General features: G+C 39.8%; 1 protein-coding gene across 1 annotated transcript in view; it reads right to left on the bottom strand.

The window, feature by feature from the left end:
• The window catches only part of ENDOD1 (endonuclease domain containing 1), a 28,273-nt gene extending 18,981 nt beyond the window's left edge, over positions 1-9,292 (bottom strand). Inside the window, exon 1 of the mRNA XM_027849377.1 lies at positions 8,869-9,292. Coding sequence (XP_027705178.1) covers positions 8,869-9,165 — 297 coding nt within the window. The 5' untranslated portion in view covers positions 9,166-9,292. The remainder of the gene's footprint in view (positions 1-8,868) is intronic.
• Between the last annotated feature and the right edge of the window lie 9,247 nt (positions 9,293-18,539).

Genomic DNA, 18,539 nt, shown 5'->3' with positions numbered 1-18,539 from the left:
TGTGTGTGTGTGTGTGTGTGTGTGTGTGTGTGTGTGTGTGTGTGTGTACACTGGTGTATTACTTATGTTTCTACTGTTACTGGGGAAACTAGAAATGCCTAAATTTTAACTACTGGAAAAGAGACAGGGAGGGAGGAAGGAAGGAAGGAAGGAGGGAGGGAAGGAAGGAAATAAGGGAGAGAGGCAGGAATTCTGAGTTTGTTCCCCTCCCTTTCAAATAACTCACTCTGCCAGCAAGAAAATCCATCTGAAGCTGTGGCTCAGGTAGGATCCTGACCATCCCCCAGGATCTGGCAGCCCTGGCTGAAAGTCTACCCGGTCGAGCCTTTTACCTCAACACCAAATCCTGCAGCTCCACCTCTTTTCTAATCACATACGCAAGTTCTCACACTGCTGACACACATTCTCATTCGTTTCCAAATGAGGTAGAGAGACAGTGTGGAGCATAAAATGGGTAGAGCACAGGACTTGGAATCCACCTGAGTTTGAAGCCCATCTCAAACACTTACTAGTTGTATGATTCTGGGCAAGTAAATTAATCTTTTCTCAGCCTCAATTTCCTCATCTGTAAAATGAAGATAATAATAGCATTTATCTCACAGGGTTGTTGTTTAGGATCAGGGGAGATAATTTATGTAAATGGACTTTGCAAACCTTAACATGCTATATAAACGAAAGATAACAAAAAAGATGGTAATGATAATAATGATGATGATGATGACGATAATGACTGTCTTTGCAGACAGTCAAATGTCAATACTGGGTGATTTTATTCATGGTGATTTATAGCGGTGATCTATAAAGATTAGATAGGGAAGGGAATAAGCATTTATAAAGAGCCTACTATGTGTCAGGCTATGTGCTAAGCCCTTTTTACAAATATTATCTCATTTGATCCTCACAATAACCCTGCCATGCAGGGGCTATTGTTATCCCCATTTTACAGTTTAGAAAACTGAGGCAAACAGATGTTAAATGACTTGCCCAGGGTCACACAGCTGGTGTTTGAGGTTAGATCTGAACTCAGAATCTTCCTGACTCCAGGACCAGCACAGGCCCATTGCTTCACCAGCTGCTTCTAGGCAGGTTCTTTCACTATGACATCAAGAAGCATGGGCCTAAATTTCTTCATCTATTTAATGAGAATGTTGGACTAGATAATCTCTAAAGACTCTTCCAGCTCTAAGAAGAAAAAATAAAACAAGATCTCTATGATCATATGAGTCTATAAATCTATGTTCTCTCTAAAAAGAGGATTTTTACCAATCTGTCAAAATGTTTATCAGCCCTGCCTATATTCACAATGATGCATTTGAAGAAGGCATTGATAACCTGTAACCAACAGATGTACAGTTCTAATGCTGGCAACTGTTCAGATGCGCTCTAATGTTGGTGACCACACAGATATACTCTGCTTTTAAAAAAGAAAAGAAAAGAAACACTGATAAATGAAAAATATGAATTTACAAAATGAATAGTACTAGGAAAGTGATTATTTGTATTCATATAGTATTCCTTTAAATAAGAGCTCTCCTCATCCGTTAATTTGGTTACAGATCATTAACTACTTAGCAAAAAGTCTGGGGAGCTTGGGGCAGGGAGAGGAGGGGGAGGGGTGTGGTTAAAGTATCTAGAGTCTCTACTAATTGGAAAGCACAAATTATAAGCTCTTTGTGCCTGATTTCATTTTAATAAACTCAGTGCTCTGCTTGAATTGAAATACAAACATCTCTAAAATTATAACATAAATTAATAAAAATTTTTTTATTTATTTTAAAAAACTCAAAGAACTGATATGCCTTTGACATATCAACAACACATTTATGATGTCAAGCAAGGTACACTTGTATTTGACTAAATTTTTTTCTTACCTTCAATGTGACTTCTTTCAGACACTGAGTACATGAGCTGTACTAAAATGCATAATTAGAATGAGGTAATGGACTTCTTTTCTATTCTGGGCTCTCCTAATAATCCCCTAGAGTCAACTTCTCTATTCTTCTTTTTCTCAACTGCCAAATGGACATACTCAGTAATAGATAAATTATTACTGACAGACCTGTCATATTTTATGGTCCTAGAGGCCCTAGAGTAAACTTACAGAGAAATGTTATGAATCATAAAGAAAAAATAGAACATATCAATGTTGTTCTATATGTTTTTTGGTCAACAGTAGTCCTAAGAGCTGGATTAGAAAGCATAAACTTCTAAAAGCATATAAACTTCTGGTAATTGGGAATAGGAGATGTTTTTTCTTTATCTTTTTCTTTTTAGAGTTAATATTTCAAAAAGGAAATAAAATTTGAATGGAAAAATCAAAATCATATTTGTTATATTTCTAGGAAATATTTATCTGTCCACACAGCTAGAATTAAATCAAGATGAATGATAGATTGGGTTACTGCAGGCCTCAAGCTGAGGTTTTGTGGTGTTGTTTTTTTTTTTAATTTTTTACTGCATCTACAAAATACTTAACCGTGCAATCAGTACAGTGAGCTTGGCAGATACTTCATTCAGTCCCTGTGAAAGTGGCACGTGCCAAAGACAAGATCTCTAGATTTTGATTATATGAAGTTGGGGCTTAATGTGTTGAATGGTTTGCTCTCATGTAGATGGCACCTGCAAGAGGTTTCATCATCAGACTGGCTTAGGCAATAATAGGAAAAATTACTTTCTAGTATTTTGCAAGGATCTTAAAACCATTCCTGAAGCTAAGATTCAAATCACCCTGAAACAATAAGATGCAAATGAAAAATAATCATTAAATGCAATACATAGAGCTCAGAAAAAGAATCTGCGTCCCAATTGTATGTATCACTGTAGGAAAGAAGACCTGAAGGATTTACTTTGGACAAAACCCCATTTAACTTTCTACTTTTACCCTGGACACAACACAATGGATTGGAATGTCATTGCTCACCATGTTTGTAGAATGTAATCATTCCCTTTTCAGCAGCTGGCTTCTTGATTATTCAGTAGAGAGAGATAGGGCAGACAGAACTCACATTTTCCATCAACTAACTTATGCATTCATTCTCTATTTACTGTGTACCTCTTCTGTTCAAGGCTCTGTGCTGGATATTCTAAGAGATCATGGGACCAATCTGAATCCCTCATTTTACAGATGAGGAAACTATAGGCCCATAGCAGTTAAATGACATACCGAAGATACTATCATACTATCTTTGTACTGGCTGGCTAATCAGTAAGGGAGTCATTTTGGTGACATGCTGTTCAACCCTACTGAAAATGCTGTTGCTTTTGTCTTTCTTCATAACAGCAAGCTGATCTTTGTATACTACTTTATGGTTTAGGAAGTCCTTTACAGACATTATCTCATTTGATCTGCTCAACATAATAGGGGTAAAATTATAGTTCACTTGGGATACTGTTCTTTGGAGTCTCAACAAAAGCAACATTATCTTTATATTTTTAAGCATCCCATCACCTTCACTCGTCTTCCCCCACCCCCCAGTGGCTATTACAAGTAGAAGTGGGAGAAGTTGTTAGAGTTTTCTGCCCCCACCTCCAGTGGTCCAGGGACTGTTTGAATCCTAGCAATGGGAAAATGAGGTCAGTATACTAGATCCTAGCTCCCTGTGCTTCAGATCCATCATGGCAGACTATCTGCATGCACGTGTCTTTGCCATCTTGTTAGTCAGTCACATATTTTGCACCCCTTACTCTCAGTTCTTTTGGTGAAAGTTACAAAGCCAAAGATCGAGAACTTGAAGGTACCTCAAAGGTAATCTAGTCCAACCTTCTTAATTTTTAGAGGAGGAAACTGAGGCTTCAAAGGGATAAATGACCTTCCCAAGGCCACAGATTGTCAGGAGCAATCAGTCTTTAGTCAAGCCAAAGTTTGTGTTTACTCCATCAAGTAACGCTGCCTTCCTCATTGCAAATTTTCTATTCTACTCTGCCTCCAGAAGGTCCCCCCCGGATTCTCCTTTGGCTCAGTCAATGTAATTGAAAAGATCTAGCTCATTCAAAGATGGATTCCCAGGGTTGTCTCACTGGGAACCTAGGATCCACAGCTCTGACACTGACTCACTCTATAACCTAAGGCAAGGGCGAAGCTTCCCTTTTGTCTCTGCTCCTCCCCTGGCTGATGAGGGCCTAATAATAATGCTGACCTCAGAAAAGTGTGTCCTAGGTTTGGGTAAAGTGATTCACAGTCATAAAGTGCTTTACGCCAAACAAAATTCGAACCTCAGAGCTAAGTATCTCTCTGTGATGGGCCTTGATACCAGCTAAAATATCACCATCTCCAAGAAGCCTTTCCCAATCCCCCTTAATGCTTCCTTCCTTCTGTGATTATATCCAGTTTATCCTGTATTTATCTTGTTTATGTGTAATTGTTTTCATAATGTTTCCCCATTAGATTGTGAGCACCTTAAGAGCAAGGATGGTTTTTGTTTGTTTGTTTGTTTTTGCCTTTCTTTGTACCCTCACCTTAGTATGGTGCCTGGCAAGTAGTAGGTACTTAATAAATGCTTATTGACTAATTGACCTTAATGGGTATAAGATGTAAAGAGCTGGCTGGTCAACAGGGATTAATTTTTGGTGATGAGTTCTTCAACCCTGCTGAAAATCATGTTGCTTTTGTCCTCCATCACAGCTAGCTGATCTTTGTATTCTACTTTATGGTTTACGGAGCCCTTTATGGACATTATCTCATTTGATTTGCTCAACAACTTTGTGAGGCAGGTGGCTCAAGTGTTATCTCTTTTTCCAGGTAAGTAAACTGAGGGAGAACAGTTTAAGTGAATTGTTAAAGGTCAGACAACTGGCCAGTGGTAGAACCCAGATTCAAACCAAGGTCTTCTGATTTCAAACCCAGTGCTCTTTCCATATCATACTACAGTTGTTTCTCAGAACTCATAAGTGGCTTCCTATTGTCTCTAGGATAAGATGCCAACTCTCTTGGACAGCCTTTCATAATTTGGCTCCAGCTGACCTTGCCAGACTGATTGATTACACAGTCCTCTCCCTCACACATCTTACCTTCCCACTGAACTGGTGCATTGGATATTCTTTATACCCTGTATTCCATCTCCTGATGTGTTTTTGCTCATGCTGTCCTGGATACCTGGAATGTTGTCCCTCCTCAGCTCTGCCTCCTACAGCAGAACTCCTAGTTCCCTTCAAAGCTCAGGTGGTAGCTTCTACCATCAACTAATCAATCAATTATTTAAAAAAAAACCATTTATTAAATGTTTACTCTGTTCTAGGCACTACGCCAAGCACTGAGGATACAAAGAAAAGCAGAAACAATTTCTCCCAATAAGAAGCATCGAAGAGAGAAGCAACATTGCAAATAGCTAGGTACATAGAAAAGATATAGAGAGCAGATGGGCAATAATCTCAGAGAGGAAGATAGTAGCATTTGGGGAGACTGGGAAAGGTTTCCTGTAGAAAGTTGGATTTCATTTGAGATTTGAAGGAAGCCAGGGAAATTAAGCAGTGAAGGTAAGGACGGGTAGTATTCTTGTCATGGGGGAACATCAATTGCAAAGATTTTGTTTTAGTTACACGTATTTTGTATTTACTTCTTGGCATATACGTAACATTCCCTCCAGTAGAAAATAAACTCCTAGAGGGGAGGCCATGTCTCAGTTTTTTGGCTTTTATATCCCCAACTCCTATCACAGTGTGTGACATATATTAAACCCTTTAACAAATGCTTATTGACTGATGAATGAATGACAGAATGGCTGCATTTAGAACTCTGGCTCTTCGTTAAGCAGTCCAGAGAAATGGCTCTTGGTACAGCATATGTGGCTTGCAGGCAGATGCAATGCACTCAGCCAATGCAGGTATGAGGCATCACGTAAGGCCTAAGTGTTCTGACCTATTTAGAGACTTGGATGAAACACCATCATCTACCAGACACAATGCTGACTGAGGCAGGGCTTGGGTATCTCTGCTCAATTAGCTGAACCCTCTTCATGTTCTATGGTGCTCCAATAAGTACATCACAAAAAGTTAACTTCTAATTTCTGGAAACCACAGAAGAAATCAAGGGCTAAAGTGGACCTAAATAATTATCTAGTTCTTTATTGAAAAGGCAACTTCAACTATTTGAAGGACTCTTCACCTCTACCACAGGGCCTGGAATGTAGCAGGTGCTTAAAAAGGCTTGTTCAGTCAGTGTCAATAAACATTTATTAAGCACCTACTATGTGCAGGGGGCTGAGCTACAAGTTGAAGATACAAAGAAAGATAAAAGACAGCCCCTGCTTTCAAGGACTTTCTAGTCTAAAGGAAGAAACAACATGTAAATAAGTTGGCCATTAAGTGAAGGGGAATTAGACTTATCTGCTTGATTTCCAAAGGCAGAACTAAGATCAGTGGTAGAAATTGTGTGGAGACAGATTTTGGCACTGTGTATCAATTAACCACCTAACAACTGGAGCTGTCCAAAAATAGAATGGCCTATCCCAGGTGGCAGCAAGTTCCCTCTCAGTAGAGATGCTCCAGCAGAAGCTGGATGTCCACTTGTCAGATGTCATGGGACAGATTCATGCTTAGGGTAAAGGTCGGATGGCATGACCTCTAAGTTTCTTTCCAAATTTGAAATTTCTTTGATTCCCTGAAATGTAGGTTCAGAGATATTAAGCAATTTGTCCAAGGTTACACAGCTTGGCACAGAGGCAAGGACACAGGCATAGAACCAGGATGTGAAACCGGGTCTCCCAACTCCCAGACCTTATGCTTTCCAATACACCCCACTGCCATGCATTTCCTTATCTAGCCTTTTGGAAATTCTTAGCCTGGCCTTGGAGTTCCTTTATCAATTTCCTCCTCTCAACTATCTCATCAACCTTTTTTCCTCATTATTCCCCACTACAGACTTCCTATTCTAACTAGACTGATCAGCTTGCTGTGCCCTGTATGTAATTTGCTTGTTCCTGATCTTATCCACTGGCAGATGTCCCTCCCTTCACTGGAACCTTCTCCTTCCTTTGCTAGCCCATGCCCCTTATACTCCATTCTTACTCAAAACTCACCTCCTCTAGGAAGTTTCTGAAGGCCCATCCCACTCTGATCACTTTTTCTTCCTGTGTTTATGGACACATCTAGTTTCCTGTGTATTCTTATTCCTTTATATCCTTCTAGTATGGGGTGGGGGAGGGGAGATGGCTTCTATGCTGATGTATTTATACAATGGGCACTTAACAGATATTGCAAGATAGCAGCTATATTTCAAGGCTTCCAAATAAGCTCATTCTAAGAATGGAAGCTTGTCTTGGTATTCATTTGGGTGGGGCTGGGGGTTGCAGGCTACGGGAGATCAGGAACAGGTTGGGTTAGGGTGTGTTTATTACATCAGGAGGCTTGGGAAGGTTTTGGCAGCAAGATGGACAAGGGTGAGAAGGTTGAGCAAGTGGAAAGTGATGGGCAACCTTCTCTCTAGGTGAGGGGTTATTGGCTTCTGCAAGTGTGTGTGTGTGTGTGTGTGTGTGTGTGTGTGTGTGTGAGAGAGAGAGAGAGAGAGAGAAAGTATGTGTGTGTGCAAGTGCACATTTGTGTGCACATGCATGCACACACTTGTGCCCATGCCAGAATGCCTTAGAAGCAGAATAGTTGGTTGAGGAGAAGGTGTGGGACAGAAGGCTGAGTGCTGAGGGCCACTTCAGTTCTTCTGACTGACTGACATTGAACACTGCAGCACACTGCAGGGGGTGACTTGACAGATGAAGGTTTGATTTCTGAATCCTTGGGGTTGATAGTGGAGAAAAGATGAACTGGGGAGAATATTTTGTCCTTCCTACCAAGCCAATAGACAGACATTCCCCAGGTCCTTGCTATTCCTTTTTAAAAAATCCAAAACTTCTTAAAATTTTTTCTTAATTTGACAATTTCTGGTATTTTCCCAAATGTAGAATGGAAGATAAACTACAATGAATAACAGGAAACACTCCTCCAAATTCCTAAATTTCTTAATTGTGAAGAAATTAATTAAATACCTCATAGTGTCTCTAAGTTAAAAAGCATTGTGCAGGTTTTTGTTTTTAAGCCTTGTGACCATATGATCTTCCTCTTTTTTTTTGTAAATAGTATTTTATTTTTTCCAATTACACATATGATCTTTCTTTTATTCTTTTTATATAGTAGAGCAGAGAAAGCACTGAACTTGAGGTCAAAACCTGACTTTATGAGCTACATGACCTTGGACAAATCATTAACCTTTCTGAGCCTACCTACTTCACAGAAAAACAGCTTGTAAATTGTAAAGCAAAGTACACATGTAAGTTAGTATCACATGGGACCTATACTAGTGGAGTACCTTATAAAAGCAACCATTCATGTTGTATGTGCATAATCATTCATATAGATAAATTTCTGTGTAGAGCAGTGGATCTTAAATTTTGTATGTGTGTCATGGACCCTTTTGGCAGTCTGGTAAAGCCTATGGATCTCGTCTCAGAATAATGTTTTAAAATTTAAAAATACGTATAAAATTAAATACACAGGATTACAAAGGAAGCCAATTATTTTGCAATAGTTATCAAAAAAATTAAAAATAAACTCATAGACCCTGGGTCAAGAAGAGTCTGTCAGAGAACCAAATGGTTTCTCTTGTCATTTCTTAGTGGTGTAGGGACTTGGATGAAAATGTAACAAAGTTTATGAGCTGAAATTCCAATTTCCTTAAGCAGAGTATAAAGGCTTGGGGGTGGGCGGGGAGAATCTGAATTCAGGTCGGAGGAAGGCACTTTCTGGCACAGCGCCTCATCGGACAGTGCCCATCACCCCTCCTGTTACTTAGGCCCCCTCACTCCAATTCCGAGGCAAAAGGCATTAGCCACCTTCCCTTGTTTGGGCCTCACTGCAGAATATCTACAAAAGTGTTTGACTCACCTGGGGTTCGATCATCCACCCCTGCTCCCTACTCTCTCCAGAGACAGCATATCGAAAAGCTGAGTAAACAGGTATCTTTTCTTGGGTGCTGTACAGGGTGGCAAAGCGCTCCTTGCCCTTGTATTTTTGACAGATTTTCACGTGGAAAGGCTCAGCCAGTCCTTCAGGCGGGGTCTCTTCATAAAAGAACTTGTTACATTCAGCAAAACCGGCTTCATCTTCCCCGATAATTCTGCCCTCCACCAGCCAGAAGAAAACAAAGAGGCTGCCGAAGGGAAAGAGAGATGCTGGTCTCATGTTGGACTTCCTGAAATTGACCGTGCCCTCCTTCAGCTCCCTGGGCTGGGGGCTCGCTCTGAGGTCTGAGACTGGAAAGCAGCAGAGAAGCCCTGCAAGTGGATTGGAATCTGGGAATGGTTTACAAGGGAAATGAAATCCGAAACCCAGCCCTTCCCTTCTGGGAGTGGACTCTTTCTACAGGCAGGGCACTGCTAAACTGCATGGAAGCTGTAGGGTGTCATGGGCTGCAGAGACAAATCAGCAACTGGAGGCTGTACCTTTGGGTTCCCCCTTTGGAGATGGCTTTAAGGACTTGGGCTGCAACTATCAGAGTGTGTCGAGAAAGAAAGGCTTCAAGGAAGCTTGGGTCCTGGGAGATAAGGGGCTTTTTTTTTTTTTCTGGTGACGCTGATCCCAATGCTCAGGACATAAATGTCTGAATGTATATTTAGAATATTCAGAGTATGGGGACGCAAACCTAGGTTTTGGAGCATTGCAGATCTGTCTCCTGAGAAAGTGCTGTCCAGAGCACACTGTAAGGGCTAACACGGATGTAAAACTTAGCATTTAGTATAGCCTGCACACCAAATGCATTTGCAAAGCAGTCATGTAGTTGTTCTCCAGTGGAAAATTTCAGAGAAAAAGAAAAAGAAATGTGACTACGAGGGAACAAGACTGATTTTTATATCATACATGGCATTTATCTCATTATTTCACAATCTGTGTATGTACACACACCTACCTGAAATTAACTGTAGAATGGAAAAACCATTAGCGATTTCCTTTTATATTTCTGTTGTAAAAGATAATCATTACTTAATTTAAGCCTCTGTGTCAGTACATAAAAATTATGGACTTGTGTAAAGGTCATATGCTCTAGCTCCCTAGTCAAGGCATAAATCCCCTCAATAGTAGCTTCAAGAAGTGGTATCCCCACTTGTTTGAAAATTTGTATTAGAAAACTAGCTACCTGCTGAGTACACATTCCTTCATATGTAGTTTAATTACTTGGAAGTTTCTCTTTTACTAAACTATAGCTTCCATCCATTGGTCACAATGTTGAATAAATTTTGTGTCCTTTCTATGAAATGCAAGCAATAAAATTCAAGCATCCTAATGGAAATTCAAACGTATTATAATTTATCCTGGTGTTTCTCAAAAGCTGTATGGAACTTATCCTTGCAATCACATGCACTTACAAGAGTCTCTCCAATCACTCTTAGCAAGCTACAAATCTTCCAAGCAAAGAATTAGTACTATGCCATGAGCAAAAAGTTTGAGAAAGATTGAGTTATTCTGATAGTCTTAATGAGGTCAAAAGGTTTAGCTTTAAACCAATTACTGTTTGAATGCTTTGGGGACAGTGAGCCACACTCAAAACTTAACCTTCTTCCCTCTGGAGTGGTGTTTGCTTTTCCTTCTTTATGACAAACCATATACCTCCTCCACTTTCCATATTCTGCTGGAAATTCACCTCCTATATAAAAGCCATCCATATGGCTCCAGCAATGTCTCCATATTGTATTCATAGCTAAACGGTGGTAATTTAAAAAACAAACAATTTCTCCTCTTCAAAGACAAATTGATTTTAATGCCACATCACTACTCTGATTTTTTCCGTCATGGATAAGTGTGCATATAAATCATGTGGCTAGTGGATATATATATTGGGGCATGGAAATGAAATAGGCAATAGTAAACCAGATTTAATAATGACATTACTGAATAAGGACTAATTTATTAAGCTTATATTCATTTTGCTATTTCTGAAATATCTTACTTGGCTTGACTTCTAGAATACTGGTGAACAAATTAGCATTTGTAAAAAAAATTACTCTAAGCAACAGAATTAAACCATAGGAGATTATTAAGGGAGCTGAGAAGGTGGAAATTATATTATAACACTGGCTTTATTTTTCCAGAAAGACCAAGCCCAAGAAAACCAGACTTAACTGGTGGAAAGGAGGAAATGGTGTGTTGAGGTAAGAGGATTAAGTTCCTGCCAGGCCTTGAGCCCTTAAAAAAAAAAAAAAAAAGAAAAGAAAAGAATGAGTCATACTCAACTGAAATGTGGGTAGAGTTATCCTTTTTCCAGGCAAACTGAACCAGAGATTGTGTTGATGTTTAAAGGTACTCTCAGAGAATTAATTTCAGGTGAAATAACAAGCAGGAAGACTTTTTCTGTCTTCGTCTGTCTCTATCTCTCTGTCTCTGTCTCTCTCTCTCTCTCCTTCCTTCCCTCTCCGCTCTCTCTTCCCTTCCTTTCCTCTCTCTCTCCTTTTCCTTCTCCCCCTATTTAATCTGCATTCTAAGAATATATCAGATCTGAGAAACTTTCAGAAGCTGTAGCAGTAGACTAATTATTCATAATTCATCACAGAATTATATCCTAAAAATGTCTTATAACCTTTAGCAAATCATCTCACCTCTCTGGGCCTCAGTTTCCTCATTTATAAAAATGAAGGAATTGGACTAAATGACCTCTAAGTTCCCTTTCAGCTCTAACATTCTAAGCTTCTATGAGTCTAAAAGTCTTTATTAGTGCTTAGGAACTATTTAATACATTTGTGCTGTTTACTTATTCTTTAGGTAAAAATCTTGGAAACCAGAGGCTAACTACAGACAAGAATAATTTTGGCCAATTCAGATATCAAAAAGTATTCTTCCCTTGCCTTTATCTACTCCCTCCACCAGCTCAGGCACACACCTATCTATCCAAGCAGATGTCAAATTTTCTCCATTCCACCACCAAAATATCCCCGAAATCTATGCCCTCATTTCTACCTCCTCCCCCCACCACTGTAACTAGCCTGGTTCAAACCCTTACTATCTTCTATTACTGTAAAAGGCTTCCAATGCATCTTCTATCTACCAGTTTCTCCCATCTCCAATTCATCTTGCACATTTGCTGAATATTTTTTAGAACAAAACTCTCAGATCACATCACCTCTTCTCCTCAAAAACATTCATTGACTCCCCCTTGCCTCTAGGTAAAGTACAAGCTCTTTAGTCTAACATTCTAGGTCAATCTCATTCTGGCTCCAAACTACCTTTTCGGCTACTCTCCTTTATACATGTTATATTAGAGCCAAACAAACTAATGCTACACCCCCATTCTCATCCTGTCCTTCCCTGTCCTCTTGCCTTTCCTCTTGCTATCCCCTTAAGGTGGCAGAACAGATAAAAACTGGATTTGGAGTCAGGAAGACCCGAATTCAAATCTTCCTTCAGACATTTGCTTATCTGGGTGACTCTCTCAGGCTCAGTTTCCACATTTGTAAGATGAAGTGGCTGGATTTGTTGCTTTCTAAGGTCCTTTCCAGCTCTAAATCTCTGATCCTATGAATGCCCTCCCCACTAATTACTGTCTTTTTAAATTCTTTCCTTTCCTTTGGGGTTCAACTCAGGTGTCATCTTCCTCATGAAATCATCTCTCCTAACCTGAAAGTGACCTGACACTTCTTGAATTTTTGATAGCATTTTGTTTAGAGATTGGGCTGGCTTTGTTTTTAAAATCTGATCTATAAGATAGGCATTCATGTACCTGTCTTATCTTTATTACTAGATTATAAATTCCTTAAAAATGGGACTGTGTCTGATTTCATTCTTGCATAAACAGCACCCAGAAATATATATCTTAAGAAAACACTTATTAATGTTTAACTGAACACCCTTTTCTCAATATATCATTTTTCATATTGTCTGTTTTCCAAGAATTCCCCAACAGGTACCAATGTCTATGATGTTTTACAGGTACAAAGGTTACTTATATTCTCTGGTTTAAGCCTCACAACAGCTGCGTTATAATCCCCCACTTGACAGATGGGGAAACTGAGTCTCTGGGATGCAAATTGACTCACCCAAGGTCAAACAGCTAGTACATGACAGAGGTGGGACTGACTCAAAGTCCTGTGCTATTTCTAGTATAATATGATGCCTTTTATATCAGCCATACTGTCTTCTTGTTCATAGGTGAAACAGTTTATCACACGGGTGTGAATGGTATTGAAGACTGACTTACACGACATGATCAGGCGCTCTCTGGGCTTCATTCCCATTTTCATAGTCCAGGGGCCTTCAAAGATGGCATCTTTCAGGGTATGCTGACAGCAGGGTGGAGAATAGCTGCTCACAGGGTAACTGCAGCGATCTTCCCACCCATCTCTGATGCTCCCCACCCATGTGACTATGGGAAAGTCACTTAACCTTGACGGACCTCAGTTTCCTTGACTTTAAAAAGAAAGGACTGGACTGGATGACTTCTGAGGTCCCTTCTAGCTCCGTATCTATTATTATTCAGTGTTCTGATATAACAGACTTAAGTTTTCCTGGCAATCAATCCATCAGCAAGCATTTATTAAGTGCTACTCTGCTAAGCATTGAGGATACAACAAAAGGCAGAAATAATCCCTTCCCTAAAGGAGCTTACATTCCAGTAGGAGAGAAAACATTATAAAAATTAGGTGCATACAAGATACATACAGAGCTTTGACTTTGTTGTCTTCTTCCGGTTGTATGTTTTGACTTTCTTTGTCACCAAAGTAAGATTCTATGGTCTGACTCTTTTTGCACTGCTTGCTGATGATCTCAGCCAATTACTTGAGTAGATGGAACATAACCTGACAGAAGAAGACATTAGTAGCTGGGGGACCTGGAAAGACCTTCTTCAGAAGGTGGTGTTGGAGCTAAGTCTTGAAAGGAAGCCAGAGATTCTAAGAGATGGTGAGAAGGTAGAGGGTTTCAGGCATGGGGTACAGCAAGTACAAAGCCTCCGAATCCATAAATGGAAAGTGGCGTGAGGAATAGAATATAAGAGTGCAATTAGACCATAGTATATGAGGAGGGGAGTAAAGTGTGAGATGACCAGAAAGATAAGGAGACAGGCTGTGAAGAGCTTTAAATGACAAAGGATTTTATATTTAATGCTGGAAGTAATAGGGAGACACTGGAGTTTACTGTGTAGGAGGTGACATGGTCAGGCTTTCGCTTTAAAGAAATAACTTCGGCAGTGGTGTGGAGGGTGGTTTGGCATGGGGAAAGACTTGAGGCAGGGAGACCAGTTAGAAGACCTTTGCAATAGTCTGATCAGTCAGGTCAATACCCTTTTGTGAAGCTCGAGAGAGTAGTTCAAGGACACTTTCTTAAACCCAACTTCCTGTGTAAAGAGAAGGGAGAGGGAGAAGAGAATGTGAATGTCCTAAGAAATGATCCCAGAATCAAGACTTCTAGCCAGAGAAGGGAGATATTCTGGGAAGCAACAGCTCAAGGCATTGAGAGATTCTCATGGAAACTCGTGCCAGAAGTAGATATGTGTAAGACTCCAAGGCCCAAGTCAAGGATTCCCAAGTTTGAGAGTCTCAAGTTTGGAAGCTTCTAAAAGAGAGAGAAGGAGATTTTCTTATCCAATGTTCTTTTTGGAAAAAGAGGATCATCTAGGCTAGTTCCTATGCAGTGTCTTTCTTGGAGAGCAAAGCCAGTGTAGGTTCAATGCAAGGGGTATTACTTACTTAGCAACCTCCAAGGTAATGTTTATCTTCTGAGGTTAGTTTAAACCATAGGATAGTGCTACAAGTTTTGGAAGTAGACAATATGTAGGAAAGTGACCCACTGGTATATCAAAGGTTTGCCCCAAATTCAGCTACCTTATGAGAGGAGTTAATGGGCTATTTGAGTGTTTTATGTGGTTCTATGTTTATTAGCTCTTGAAAACTCTCTTGCTGACTGCTACTTGGGGCTTCTGCTTGGTTCTGAAACTTCTCCATTTGATCCAGAAGCTTAGCATTGCTTAGGAACTCTTCCTCTGAGTTCAAAAGACTTGACTCAGGAGTTCTTCTGCCTGTCTAGGAAATCCTTTATCACACACACTATCACTACAACTCCACTGCTACCAGCTCACATTCCTGCAGTCCCTTTCGTGGCCCAGTGTCTCCTTCTGCTACTCTATTGTCTCCATTCACTGCCATCCCTGGGACAATGAAGCTCTTCCTTCTTCTGGGTCTTATGGCTGATGAGGTACATGGTTCTCTGAAGACTAAGAAGACTGGGCTTTTATCCAAGAAACTGAAGTATGGTCTCACTTTCTATCTAGCTCAGCCATAGTCCCACTCTCCAACTACGTTTGGTGGACAGCCATCCTTTAAAAGACTAGGCTAGCTCAGGCCAACCTTCATACATGTATCACTCAATCATTTTCAAAGAACATGTGTTATTAAAGAACCAGTGAGTGAGTACTCAGGGCAAAGGTGAGTTAACAGATCCCCAGGGAAATATCATCAATGCCAAACAAAGGAGTCATCAGGTTAACCTTGTTTAAAAGGAGTTAACCTTGCCAGGGGAATGAATCTCTCTACATGCCTATGCAATTATTTCAGTAAATAGAGCTGAAATTCCATAAGCCAAGTACTTTAGGATTGACAAAGTTTGAAAAAGCTCTCCTTGAGCCTTCTTTTTCTTTCTTAAAAAAGTTTCCTGATGTGTTTTGTTTTCACATTACAAACATTTACCAATTACTCCCATTTTATGATCGGTCTCTTGAAACAAAATAAAACAGTTAAGTAAGACTAATAAATACAGTGATCTTATCTGAAAGTACAGGCAACATTTCACATAGCACCCCCCGCACCTCCATACTTTTAAAATGAACAGAATTTTATTTTCTCTTTTTTCACCTTCCACCCCATTGGAAAAAAAGAAAAGAAAACCATTTTTTTCTTAACAAGCTTGCATAGTCAAGCAAAACTAATTCCCCCAATGGCTGCGTATGAAAATATATTTGTCTTGGGGCAGCTTGGTGGTGCAGTGGATAAAGCACCGGTCCTGGAGTCAGGAGGACCTGAGTTCAAATCCGACCTCAGACACAAAATACTTCCTAGCTGTGTGACTCTGGGCAAGTCACTTAACCCCAATTGCCTCACTAAAAAAAACCAAACCTACATATATATATATATATATTTGTCTCATTCTTCCCCCTAAATCTATGCGCTCTGTCACAGATGGCATGTTTCATCATGCCATCATGACTGTGGTTCTGAAATTGTGAATGGTCATTGCATTGATTATAGCTATTGTTGGTTTGTCTTTATAATGTTGCTGTTATACTTTAAATTGTTCTCTTAGTTCTGTTCATTTCATTCTTCATCAGTTTATTAAATAGTTCATTTTTATAATATTGATGTTATGCTATAATTTTTTCTTCTAGTTTTGCTTACTTCACTCTGTATCAGTTTATACAAGCCTTTCATGACTTTTTAAAATCATATCTTTCCTCATTCCTTATAGGACAATAGCATTCCATCACGTTCACTTACCACAATCTTTTCAGCCTTTCCCAATTGATGGGCATCCCCTTAGTTTCCACCACAAAAAGAGCTGCTATAAATATTTTTTGCAAATAGAGACAAAAAAAAAATCTTCCTTTTCACCAGATCCCTAATAGATAATAGCAACATAAAGTCATTCTTCCTATGTGTGCAGAATTAAAAACGGAAAATGGACTTCCTTCGGTAATCATTTCATCATATTACCTAAGGGCTTAAATCCATTACTATAAAATTTTGGCACTGGGAAGGAAACAAACAAACATTTATTAAGCACTCACTTTGTGCCAGGCACTGTTCTAAGTACTTTAAAAATATTATCCTCACAACTCTGGGAGGTAGGTATTATTATTATTATTCCCACTTTGCACTTGAGAAAACTGAAGCCAACAGAGGTTAGGTGATATTTCACAGCTGATAAGCCTAGAAGGCTAGATTTGATCTCAGATCTTCTTGACTCCAGGTCCAATGTTCTATCCACTGAGCCATAGCTGCCTAAGGAAAGGAAACACCATCACCATGACCAAAAATCCATTACATAAACATATGTGTGAACAATGTTACACCAAATATAAGTTGCACTTCCACCTCTCACCAAAAAAAGAATTTGTTGTTCAGTTGTTTTTCAGTCATATCCAACTCTTTGTGACCTCATTTGGGGATTTCTTTGCAAAGATACTGGAGTGGTTTGCCATTTCCTTTTCTGGCTCATTTTACAGATGAGGAACTGAGGCAAATAGGGTTAAGTGACTTGGCCAGGGTCACACTTGCCCAGTGTCTGAGGTCACATTTGAGCTCAGGTCTTTCTGACTCCAGGCTCAGAGCTCTAGCTACTAAACTACCTAGCTTTCCTCCCTGCCCAAATTAATTTGTATAAAATCTGTTGTAGACTATCTTACGACACTGTATTAAAGTTTTTCATCCTCCCCCACCCCACCCCACCAAAAGTCCCAGGCAGAATAATGGGATATGATAAGAATAGGCTAGAAGATGACTGAATAATGTGATAACTGATTGGTTCTTAGTTCTGTGGAATAGAGGGCTTATAGTTCTTCTACAAAGAAAATGACAGTGCTAGTATTAGAAGAATTTAGATGACTCCTGATCTCTGTAGTTAGGAAAATGACTGAATCATGAAAATGAGATCTGGTAGTTACTTCAGGAAGAAAGACCACACAGATTCGGATCCTTTCTGTAGTTGTAGAAGAGTCCTTTGAGGCAGTACTGATTGGCTATTATCAGAAGGACACATAAAGATGCAAAAATTCAGAAGTTATGAGGGGTCAGAGATAAGTTCTCTCTCTCCTCTCCTGTTCTCCTCTTCCCTCTCTTCTCCATCTCCTCCCCCTCCCCTCTCTTTCTCTCCCTCTCTTCCTCTCCCACTCTTTCTCTCTCCCCTTTGCCCACCTCTTTCTTCCCCCTGTAGTAAGTAAAATTGTAACACAGGCAGGTTGATATAGTTTTCTCCACGCAAGATAACAATTCATTAACAGTGACAGGTATATTGTTAGTAAAGGAGGTCACACTGGCCATCCTGGCCAAAAAGCCAGGGATCTGAGTATGATCAGTTTGTTAATAAGGCTAGCAGTGACCAATAAATCGTGTCAATGACCTCTTTCAATGACCAAAGACCCCAAGTGAGAGCCAATGGGGTCTTTTAAACCTAGGTGTGTCTTCCTTCTGACTGTCCTGACAGTATATCATTTGGACCACCCCTGGCAAAGGTAAGACAGTTCCAATTGGTAGACATTTTAATAAGGACGTGAATTAAGAATTACCTCAGCTCCTCCTTATTACTTCCTCTTGGGAGAGAAGTAATTTTTCGGTGATAAGATTAATCAGCTGGGATATGAGATAGATGATAGATAGATAGATAGATAGATAGATAAAAATGATGTTTACTTGTTTCAGTCATGTCTAAGTGTACGTGACCGTATTTGGGCTTTTCGTGGCAAAGAAACTGGAGTGGTTTGTCATTTCCTTCTCTACCTCTTTTTACAGATGAGGAAACTGTGGCAAACAGGGTTAAGTGACTTGCCCAGGGTCACACAGCTAGTAAGTGTTAGTAAGATTAGA

The sequence above is a fragment of the Vombatus ursinus genome, unplaced genomic scaffold, assembly GCF_900497805.2.
Source record: "Vombatus ursinus unplaced genomic scaffold, bare-nosed wombat genome assembly UNPS02007344.1, whole genome shotgun sequence".
Classification (NCBI taxonomy): Eukaryota; Metazoa; Chordata; class Mammalia; order Diprotodontia; family Vombatidae; genus Vombatus; species Vombatus ursinus.
The sequence above is the reverse complement of the archived record's forward strand: the minus strand, read 5'-3'. Positions and strand labels throughout refer to the sequence as shown.